The sequence below is a fragment of the Cherax quadricarinatus genome, chromosome 8, assembly GCF_038502225.1.
Source record: "Cherax quadricarinatus isolate ZL_2023a chromosome 8, ASM3850222v1, whole genome shotgun sequence".
In the NCBI taxonomy this organism is placed as follows: domain Eukaryota; kingdom Metazoa; phylum Arthropoda; class Malacostraca; order Decapoda; family Parastacidae; genus Cherax; species Cherax quadricarinatus.
In genome coordinates, this window is record NC_091299.1 from 17,204,901 (window position 1) to 17,216,923 (window position 12,023).

Here is a 12,023-nt window from a genome sequence, read left to right on the forward strand (position 1 = left end):
TATTTAATTTTTATTTTTTTTTTTTTTTTTTTTTTTTTTTTTTTTTTTTTTTTTTTTTTCTTTGGTGTCTGGAATGGATTAATTGGATTTACATTATTTCTTATGGGAAATATTGCTTTGACTTTCGAACAATTTGAGTTTCAGCCGAGTTTCTGGAACGGATTATGGCCGAAACTTGAGGTTCCACTGTCTTCAGGTAGGAGGTAGTCAGTTGATCAAATGAAACTGCTGGCCCACAGATGGCTCCAGTTTCATTCTGTTCCCTACTTGTATGTCTCAAAACAATGAAAAAAGAGCTTTTAAATGAGTTGATGTAGGTAACAGCTTTTAGCTTGTCAATAAAGTTAGGAATCCTTAACTTCTCAATAGCTTGTCAAAAAAATTAGAAACCTTAACCTAACCTTGTCAAACCCCGTGTAAAAAAAAATCTAATTATAGGCTGTTTGTGCAAGTGTCACAATCCATAATGTCTGGAGGAACCCCTCAAAGCTCTTCTTGAAGACAGCTAAGATTCCGTTGGTAATTTCTCCATATACATGTATATGAAGAGAGGGTATTGAAAAGTCTTTGACCCTTTACCATTTACTAATAACTCTTGCTCTTGTAAGGAGAATTTTATGCCAGTTTTTTTATCCTTTCATACTCAAAAGTAGTTACATGTATCTTGTTTCCCCTTTTCCTAAGCTAAAGATAGCATTTTCAATGCCTTCATCCTTTATAACTTATATTTTTATGCTTTAGGAGCTGTTTTGTAGTTACATTTTTTCAGCCTGTCCAGTTTTTCTCATTTTTAGGTGTGAATAGCATAGCCCTGCAGTCTGTTTTAGTTTTGTTCTAACATAATAATATCTTTATTTCTACAAGTACATACTGTACATGTATAAGGTATACAGGCCTAGCTGACATCAATGACATACTACTATACAGAAAGCCGCTTGTCATGCAGAGTATTTTGGGCAAATTAGGTTAATTTTGTCCCAGGATGTGACCCACACCAGTCGACTAATACTCAGGTACCCACTTTTAGTGATGGGTGAACATGGACAACCAATGTAAGGAGACACGCCCAATGTTTCTACCCTCGCCAGAATTGAACCCAGACCCCTCAGCATGTGAAGCGAGAGCTTTGCCACCAAGCCACGGGCCACCAACATACCAGTATGTTCTGAAGAGCTTTTTCAAAATCCCCCAAAAGGACTGTGTCATCAGCAAAAAGGAACTGTGACACCTCCCACTTTGTATTAGATTCATTATTCTGTATTTTGATCTCTCATCACCTCCCAACCCCTTAGCATTCACCTCTTTCACAACTCCATCTATAAATATGTTGAACAACCATTTTGACATCACACATCCCTGTTTGAGGTCTACTTTCACTGGAAAATAATCCCTTTCTCTCCTACAGACTAACATCCAAGTACCTACTTACTGCTAGGTGAACAGGCACAGCAGGTGTAAGGAAACATGCCCAACATTCCACCCATGCCGGGGACGGAACCACAGGCACTCACTCTGTGAACTAAGTGCACTAGCAACTGAGCCACAGATAGTTCTGGGCTCTGAAATGATGTGTAAAAAAAAAAAAAACTAGGCAGTCTTGTTAGTGTCATTGCAAGCTCTTTCTCTGCTACACCTCAGAAATCTGTGGGCATTTACACATGTTTTACATTACAGCTTTGATGAAACCTTCATCAGATTGCTTTTCTAGGGATGGGGGTACCCTGATGCTGGTGAAGAGCCCTTGATCCAATGAGTTTGAGCTATTCTCCCCTTAGATCAGATTTTCCATCAAAGGAACCTCCTTGGTGCTAGTATACCTGGAGAGGGTTTTGGGGGTCAATGCCCCCATGGCTTGGTCTGAGACCAGGCTTTGTGGTGGATCAGGGTCTGATCAACCAGGCTGTTACTGCTGGCCACACGCAAACTGACGTACAAACCACGGCCCAGCTGGTCAGGTAGACTTCAGCTGCCTGTCCAGTGCTTTCTTAAAGACAGCCAGGGGTCTATTGGTAATCCCCCTTATGTATGCTGGGAGGCAGTTCTCTCTCGATGTACTGGTGACACCCCTGATTTTCAATGGGGGAATGTTGCATCTCTTGCTAAATCTTTTGCTTTCATAGGAAGTGATTTTTGAGTGCAAGTCTGGTACAAATCCCTCAAGGATTTTCGAAGTGTATATTATGTATCTCTCTTGCCTGCATTCTAGGGAATACAAATCAAGGGACTTCAAGTGTTCCCAGTAATTTAGGTGCCTTATCGTACTTGTGTGTGCTGTGAAAGTTCTTTGTACACTCTCCAGGTCAACAATTTCGCTTGCCTTGATGGGGGCAGTTACTGTACAGAAGTATTCCAGCCAGAACTGTGCAGCACGATCTAAATGAGGCCTAACCAAAGATATATAGAGTTGAAGAACAACCTGAGGACTCCTATTGCTCCTTGATATGAAGCCAAGGATTCTGTTTCCTTTATTGTAAACACTTATGCACTGTTGTCTTGGTTTTAGATTACTGCTAACCAGAACTCCCAAATCCTTTTCGCAATCAGTAATATTAAGATGTACATTATTTAGTTTATATGTGACATGGTTATTTTCTTGTCCAATGTTTAGAACTTTGCAGTTGTCTACATTAAACTGCATCTGCCACTTCTCCGACCACAGCATTTCAAAAGTTCTATTTTCAAGTCTTCAGCACTGAAGAAGATTTGCAGGACCTCCCCCCCTCAAGGAAGGTTCCTTGATGTTGGTGAGGCTCTTGATTTAGGGAATTGGATCTGTGCTCCAGTTCCCCGAATTAAGCCTGAATGCCTTCCACATCCCCCCCCCAGGCGCTGTATAATCCTCCGGGTCTAGCGCTTCCCCTTGATTATTATAATAATAATTATAATGTATAATCCTCCGGGTTTAGCGCTTCCCCCTTGATTATAATAATAATAATGCAGGACCTCCCGTTAGGCATTTACAAATTATCACATGGAAAGCAATATCTCAATATTTCTCAGTTTTTCAGCAAAGGAATGCTGGGCTTGTGGCCAGGGAATGGAGTTATGTGTGACTGTCATCACTGAAAGCTCACTAAAAGTTATTTCAGGTTTTGTGCTGTACGGTATGAGCACATCTATGAGCGACCCACACGCAGCTTGGGGATCTTCATAATACGTGTTACCTGCAGAGGGTTTCGAGGGTCAACGCCCCTGTGGCTTGGTCTGACACCAGGCCTTGTGGTGGATCAGGGTCTGATCAACCAGGCTGTTACTGCTGGTCGCACGCAAACAAACCTTCCTGTTACTCCTTTTTTCTATATTCCACTACAGTGTTTGTCTTAATATCCATTATATACCGTTTCATTATTATTTTAGTAATGAGTTTTGTTCGACAATTTACTGACTTTTTTTTTTTTTTGTAGAAGTCAGGTGGTTCATGATCGTTTTCAGACATATAATATTTATGTGTACAGGAAATCAATTAAATAAGATAAATTAAAAAAATTACTATAACTTCTTCGACTTAATTCTGAATAAGCCAGAGAGACAAGATTCTTCACTCAATCTCTCACAAATAAATAAATAACAAAAAGGCACAATACCGTGACTGGAACGATACACAAATAACCCGCACATAAAAGAGAGAAGCTTACGACGACGTTTCGGTCCGACTTGGACCATTGACAAAGTCACACTGACGTGCTCAAAGTCACAATCCGTGCTCGGTGACAGGCAAGAAACACATTCCTTGCTTGCCATCTCATTCCCTCATTCCTCTTGAAATGAGGGGAAGTAGTAGTAGTAACATTTCTTAGTGCTAAGCTCCCCTCAAGGAAGGTTCCTTGATGTTGGTGAGGGGCTCTTGATTTAGGGAATTGGATCTCTGCTCCAGTTCCCCGAATTAAGCCTGAATGCCTTCCACATCCCCCCTAGGCGCTGTATAATCCTCCGGGTTTAGCGCTTCCCCCTTGATTATAATAATAATTAGTGCTAAGCTTCAACATGAGCTGAGGCACAGTAAATGAAGCCTGTAAATTTTAAGATGCAAACAAAAAAAATCTTCGTTTTCATATTGTCAAATTGGATAGTTTATTTTTGTAATGTTACATATACAGCATAAATCAACAGTAAATTAATCCTCCGGGTTTAGCGCTTCCCCTTGATTATAATAATAATAATAACAGTAAATTACATAAATGAGAGAAAGAGACGCTGTGTATGTGAAGACAAGTGCCTGTTAATGAGACTTGAGAGAAGACATACATGTAACTGCCGGTAGTATAGCACATGTAGAGGATACCTGACTACTGTATTTATTTATTTATGTCTTTGCAAATAGTACATTGAGATTTTGTATTTACAATAATGGGCTGTAATGCAAAAAGAGCCTCTATTATGCCTAGGCATAATGGGTCGACTTAACATTATTGACTTACAGGCTACTTAACACTAAGAATTATATCATAGTTGTACAGTAGAATATTATATCATAGTTGTACAGTAGATTATTAATTATAAGTGAATCTAATTTATATAAGACAAAAGATATATTCATATATTCAAAAATGCTTTTTGTGAAAATGATGACCCGTTCGTACGAAGCTCAACCTGACTCATGAAATCGTAATGACACGATTGCAAACAAACCATACCATGAGTGGGGATAGAACCTGCGATCAGGTGAGTTCGGTAACTGATTACAAGTAGATAAATTAGACACATGTGCAACTCTTGGGTATCTTTATTGAGGAAACGTTTCGCCACACATTGGCTTCATCAGTCCATACAAAGGAGAAACTTGAAGAACAGGAGGGTCATGAGGTAGTCCCTCATGACCGCGGGTTCAATCCCGGCCGGGGGTATGGTTTGTTAGCCTTGAGTCGATGTGGTTTCGCCACTGTGTGGCGAAACGTTTCCTCAATAAAGATACCCAAGAGTTGCACATGTGTCTAATTTATCAACGTGTCGGTTCTGTGAACCATTCATCTATGATTATAAGTAGTAGATCAGATGAAGGGTAGTAGGGACCAAGGAAAACTAGTGTTTAGCCGAACCACTCTGGAACCTTACAGACATGGCGACCAACACACACATCGAGACAACACTTCTGGCCAGCGAAGCATCCCTTGTCCTCTATGCAGAAGGTTAGTGTGTTGTGGCGGAAGCTGTCCGGACATGAGTCTCTTAGGGGAGGACACAGTGGTCTTCCCAGCAAAGGCGATTCTGTAACAAGAGGAATGATGGCCTTGTAACTTTGGAGTTAATGAAGAGATTCCGAGCAATTCCCGACACATCTCTTCAACATGTCAAACCACTCACCGGCCTGTAATAGTTGACTCGCAGCAACAATGGCTCTTTCTCGCAAGTTCAAAGATGGCATTATACACCAATAAAGTATACAAATAGAATACAAGTGCCGCACTAGGGCAATCAATATAGAAACGTTTCGCTCATTGGGAGTTTTGACAAAGCTTCCAGTGAGTGAAACTTTACCATAATAAATGTCGAACATTAAAATGGTATAAAATACCGACAGATTGTTAGGTAAGACACATATGCAACAGTTAGGTATCTTTATTTCGGAACGTTTCGCCTACACAGTAGGCTTCTTCAGTCGAGTACAGAAAAGTTGATAGAAGCAGAAGAGACTTTTCTGTACTCGACTGAAGAAGCCTACTGTGTAGGCGAAACGTTTCGAAATAAAGATACCTAACTGTTGCATATGTGTCTTACCTAATAATAAATGTCCATGTGTCTTACATTCTCGCGAAAAGTGCCTGTCATCCATAACACAAATTTTGTAACTGTAAATTTAAGCTATTGCTATTTTGTTTCTTGAGGGATGACCTCTGAGGCAGGCCTCCATGACTACCCGAGTATCATAAGTCATATCTCACCAGAAAATACTATTTGTATTACATTTATATGCAGATTAATTACGTTCTTGTTTACTGCTGTAGGACCTGTGCGAATAAAACGAATTTTTGTGATTATGATGATGATAATAATAATAATATAGAATGAGAGCTGATTCCTCCAAATTATCACATTTTGTTCTTTATCAAAATCTTTGGTTTGGATTACAAAGATAATTCCTCGTTCATTAGAAGTTCAGTTCTGTGTAATTCCAATGTATTTATTGCATTTCGTGAATAAGATATAATAAATATGAAACTCCTAAAGGTTACGTTACAGGTCATTTAGTTTACCGCTTCTCGTAAAAAAAAAAAAGTTAATTAGTTTATAATAATGTGGTTGCAATTAAGTTTTTGTGGTATCACTTGTTTAGTGTTTTTTCCTGAATATTATTAATCCAGTGCTTTGCATATTTGATTTTTTTTGTGGATATTATTATGGCTCTCATAAATTGTGCTGTATAATCCTCCGGGTTTAGCGCTTCCCCCTTGATTATAATAATAATAATCTCATAAATTGTGTCTGGGTCTAGTAACATGTACAGGGAACACTCCAGTGAGTAATGACACTCGTAAATCACGCGCTCTTATTTTAATTTATTGTGGTTACTGTTTAAAACAAAATAATATGAGATCAATTATTTACATCAACAATACTTCAAAGTAACTTGCGTTCTCAGATATATTTAAAATACGATTATCTGATATTTCTCTTCAGCACCTCACTCCAACTTTCACATTTTTTCCCTCGAGGTCAACAACCTCAGTGATGGTTCACTGAATGACTTATACAGCTTTAGCTTTTTTTCGTGAATATAGAAATGATATATAATAAAGTACCGCACATCAAAGAATATTACAGAAGACAGGATTAAGGGACTGGCCAGCATGATAGCTTCCCGGGAAGCTGACCTTTCAGGTCAGCTTAAAATAAGAATGACAAGAAAAAGGGCTTTTAAAATATTCTATTAAAAAATTTTGTGCAGTACTTTTACAATATATTGCGTTCAGTGCTTGAAAATAAAGTAAGAGGTTTACAATTTACCCTCATTATGGTTTAGCGCTTCTTTTTTTTATAATAATAATAATAATAATAATAATAATAATAATAATAATAATAATTACCCTTATTAGGATGAAAGGAAATCAATCTGCTCACTGTAGAAATATTAAACAAATATTTTAAGGAATATAGGTACCGGCCTGAAAGAGCAACGGAATGTAAGTCAATCTGGAGCGCCAGAACTTTTCTGTCCGGTACTCATATTATGCTTTAAAGAATGAAAATTTTTCTTATAACTTTAATGTCTTCAGCTTTTCTTGAATCATATTATTCAACCTTGGACTAAATGAAGTGTGTTGAAACGAGTCCTTCGAAATGTATATTAGGTAGCTTGTATGCTTCACCATTATCGACGAAGGATCAAACCCACACTACTGTTTATGCTGAGTAACCTACACGGGCAGTGCTTAACATAAGTGGCTAAGTGTACTCACGATTGCAGCAGTAGAAGGAGCCTGGGGTGAAGCCAGGGCAGTAGTGTTTACAACCCTGGTCATACTGAGCGTCACCGAAGTCGGATGTATAACCCTGGGGAGCCAAAGAATCTAGAGAACCCAAAGGAGCCTGGGGACTAAGAGAACCTTGAAGACCCTGAGGACCCGTAGGAAGTGAGTTAGGGACCTCTGGGTAGCCACCTGCAGGTCCGTAGCTTCCGAAGCCGTTCCCTCCGAGGCTAAGCGTGCGATCAGCACCTTTCTCCTTGCCTGCAGACAAAGTTGTATTTTTGGGTGGCAGAGTAGAGTTGATTGGAGGCTCCGGGGTGTTGCTTGTGACTGTAGAAGTAGCAGTAGCAATAGTAGTTGTAACAGAGTTGAGGCCAGCTGGAGAGGCAAGGCTGGACGTCAACACACTACACACTACGACAAGTCTCAAATATGCCATCCTCTGCAATAAGAGTAAATCGCAAAACTAATTAAAAAATACTTCAAAACTAAATTCAAACTACACACACACACACGAGGCCAGGAGTTATGAATCGACCCCTGCAACCATAAATAGGTGAGTACGTACACACACACACACATGCTCTCGAGAATTTATTAGAACCTCAGTGACTTGACAGAGAGGGAGACTGAAGCCACTGAGTCCATCTATCACTCATGTAGGAGGATCCACATGTTCATGACATCCAATAAAATTAACAGACTCCTGGATGTCGGTCTTGCCTGGCTTCGACTAGGTTACGGATTCCATTAAGAGATTCTACCACAAGCTGGTGTTGACTTAACTAAATGTTAACCGCTAGAGGAACTATTGTCAGACCTTGTGTCATTATGTTCTGGAATGCGAAAATAGTCAAGAATTTGGAGATTACTCACATGAATGTTCAAGAAATGTCAAGAGTATTTGATCAGCAGTGGTAGATCCAGCAATTTTTGGGGAAAAAAATGCCCTGACTTTGCCTACTGTAAACAATCTTAACGGTTTTCTTTTTGTAACTGAATTCATGACAGTGTAAACATCTCATTACAAATGTTAACATTAATTTGTAAATGGTTCATTAGCACCGGAAGTTCCTTGGCTCTCATAACGTTGGGATTTAGTTCCTGGACCTATTATGTGCCTCTGAAATCATTTAATTACTGCCCACAGGATGGTTAGAAAATGCCTCGTAAAAGTGTCAAACCATCATGTAATATGACAGCAAATTTGTCATGATAGTAGGAAATGGCTCTTGATAATGGTAAATTGTTAAGATAGCCACAAACCAGTAAAGAGGGTAGTGAATGAACAAAAAAATATGAAGGCAATAAATTAATAATGATGTAACTGTTGATGGTAAAACCAAATAATAACTAAACATCTCAGCTTAACTGCAATCAGTGTCTTAATTAATGCTACTGAGTATGACCGGTGAACGGACGCGTGACGGCTAGAGCAACAGTTAGTTCTTTAGCTTTCCTGGCAATGTTAGGGGTCCACATCTGGATGGTTCAAGGCTCTGTCAAGGGACCCGCATCTAGATGGTTCCAGACTCTGTCAGGGGCCCACATTTGGACAGTTACAGAGCCCAGTCAGGACACATGAAATTGTTGACGTTGCCTCTAACCTTAGAGTAAAAGTCACCGTCAAGTAACCAATCAGAGTCAACTCCTCAGGGGCAGCCAGGAGTTGACATGTGAAGAAGTGTGGTTGTAGACTTGGAAAAAATGACTGTTTGACCTCACTTTAAAAAAAGTAAAAACCTACGAAAGTAACGGCAAAAGTCATAGAAGTAAAAAAGATCTTATAAAGAGCCAAACTATAGAATACTAAGAGCTCATCTAATTCCTTCCAGTATTTCGGTGACGGGACGGTGAAAGGGCTGATCCAATGGCTTCATAACCCTGCTAATATTTACAATGCAAATTTTCCCAAAATCGAGAGTTTCTGGTTCATATATAAAATAATAATAATTTGACTCTTGCTCTCTTGACCCTCGCTGTTTAAACGCTTTTCTGGACTCTTACAAGTTTTCCTCTCATCGGGGGGTAACTCTGCTGGGTCTGTACATAAGTGAATAAGAGTTATTACGTTTCAAGTTTCTTAAGAAGTTTCTGAACGTTCTTGAATCTCTTCGTGTGACTTTGTGCAGATTCGAGTGTTAGCCAGACATACGTAGTGTTTGTATTATATGATTTCTTGTTTAGGTTCCTGGTGTGTGTGTGTGTGTGTGTGTGTGTGTGTGTGTGTGTGTGTGCGTGCTTGCATCCGCCTAGTTGCATTTGTGGGGGTCGATACACAGCTCCTGTCCCACGCCTCATGGACTCTCTTTACCTTCACCTAGATTCTAGCCTTCCCTCTGTCTGTCATATCTACTATGCAAGCTGTTTATGGCGGGTACCTCTACTACATTCTTCGCGTAGTTTTCTGTCGACCTGAAACTCAATAAAAAAAAAAATCCGTCATCTCTACGACTCCTCTGTGATTGCCCCTACCTCTCAAAATTTTTCTCCCCTCCCATTATTCCGACGTGGGAGTGTAGGAAGGTGTCGTTACCACTGTGTAATTGTATGGTAATTGGGTTGATCATCTGCCACGGTAAATTTGCTTCCTCTGTAAAATTCAGTAATTTAGAATTTACGAAAAACCCATCACGATGATCAAACACCTGACTCTTATGTAAATATTTACCAATAATAATAATAATAATAATAATAATAATAATAATAATAATAATAATAATAATAATGTAGCTGTTATTATTATTATTATTATTATTATTATTATTATTATTATTATTATTATTATTATTATACCTACCATGGTTATCGTCGCACAGTTGTATACACAGTTGTTGGCTGGACGCTGCAGTAAAAGCCGTAGACTGATGTTATTAGCCACTTCGACTTTACCAATCAATGACTCAGTGCCTCACCTTCCACGTTTAATTGACACGCACAAACATACACAGGTGTGAGCGGTGGCAAGAGCTAGTTACGAATGGAGATACACACACAGTTTTACAGCCCTTTATATATATATATATATGTATATACATACTGGGACACAATGGCGGAGGTCGTGCAGATCATAACGTACAAAGGAGCGTGAGGCTGACGTCACTTGACGCTCTAATTTATCCTTGCTTTCCCTCACCAGTCACGCTCCCTCGGGAGTTTTCCTGGCAATGCAAATGTTTTTGAAACCAACTAGCCTCTCTTTGCTTCTTTCTCTAGATAAACTGGAGAGTTTACACCTGGTTTATACAAAAAATAAACGCTGCAAACTTTCGAGATGTAATTATACACACTAGTTGTCTCCTTCACTTAGTCACGCTCTAGGGCCTGTTTATATCGCTTAGTCACGCTCTAGGGCCTGTTTAGATAGTTTAGTCACGCTCTAGGGCCTGTTTAGATAGTTTAGTCACATTCTAGGTTTGTTTATACTGTTAGCTACGCTCTGTGTAACATGACTCATGGGTTACACACAGCGTAGCACGAGTGTACTATAGTGATGCGTACAGCAGTAGTATAGTGGTGCGTACAGCAGTAGTATAGTGATGTGTACAGCAGTAGTATAGTGGTGCGTACAGCAGTAGTATAGTGGTGCGTACAGCAGTAGTATAGTGATGCGTACAGCAGTAGTATAGTGGTGCGTACAGCAGTAGTATAGTGATGCGTACAGCAGTAGTATAGTGGTGCGTACAGCAGTAGTATAGTAGTGCGTACAGCAGTAGTATACTGGTGCGTACAGCAGTAGTATACTGGTGCGTACAACAGTAGTATACTGGTGCATACAACAGTAGTATACTGGTGCGTACAGCAGTAGTATAGTGATGCGTACAGCAGTAGTATAATGATGCATACAGCAGTAGTATACTGGTGCGTACAGCAGTAGTATACTGGTGCGTACAGCAGTAGTATAGTGGTGCGTACAGCAGTAGCATAGTGGTACGTACAGCAGTAGTATAGTGGTGCGTACAGCAGTAGTATAGTGGTGTGTACAGCAGTAGTATAATAATGCGTACAGCAGTAGTATAGTGGTGCATACAGCAGTAGTATAGTGGTGCGTACAGCAGTAGTATAGTGGTGCGTACAGCAGAAGTATAATGATGCGTACAGCAGTAGTATAGTGGTGCGTACAGCAGTATACTGGTGCGTACAGCAGTAGTATAGTGGTGCGTACAGCAGTAGTATAGTGGTGCATACAGCAGTAGTATAATGATGCGTACATTAGTATAGTGGTGCGTACAGCAGTTCCATAAATGCCACAAAAACCTCTTTAGCCTTATCTAAATACTGTTCACTTATATGTTTCACTGTAAACACCTGGTCCACACACCCCCTACCTTTCCTAAAGCCTCCTTGTTCATCTGCTATCCTATTCTCCGTCTTACTCTTAATTCTTTCAATAATAACTCTACCATACACTTTACCAGGTATACTCAACAGACTTATCCCCCTATAATTTTTGCACTCTCTTTTGTCCCCTTTGCCTTTATACAAAGGAACTATGCATGCTCTCTGCCAATCCTTAAGTACCTTACCCTCTTCCATACATTTATTAAATAATAGCACCAACCACTCCAAAACTATATCCCCACCTGCTTTTAACATTTCTATCTTTATCCCATCAATCCC

The 12,023-nt window shown here is 39.6% G+C and overlaps 1 protein-coding gene across 1 annotated transcript; it reads right to left on the minus strand.

The window, feature by feature from the left end:
* Positions 1 to 4,566: 4,566 nt before the first annotated feature.
* On the minus strand, positions 4,567 to 10,371 carry LOC128685309 (uncharacterized). Its single transcript, XM_053771800.1, has 3 exons — positions 10,204 to 10,371; positions 7,395 to 7,845; positions 4,567 to 5,205 (listed from the first exon to the last, which is right to left on the minus strand). The coding sequence occupies exons 1-3, from the start codon at positions 10,204 to 10,206 to the stop codon at positions 5,027 to 5,029; spliced, it is 633 nt and encodes a 210-aa protein (XP_053627775.1). The 5' UTR covers positions 10,207 to 10,371; the 3' UTR covers positions 4,567 to 5,026.
* Positions 10,372 to 12,023: the final 1,652 nt, after the last annotated feature.

Bases quoted from the DNA above. Each gene is read 5' to 3' on its own strand.
- LOC128685309 (XM_053771800.1), bottom strand. The intron at 5,206-7,394 runs GTGAGTACACTT...CTCTTGTTACAG, and splicing joins CTCCTTCTACTGCTGCAATC to AATCGCCTTTGCTGGGAAGA.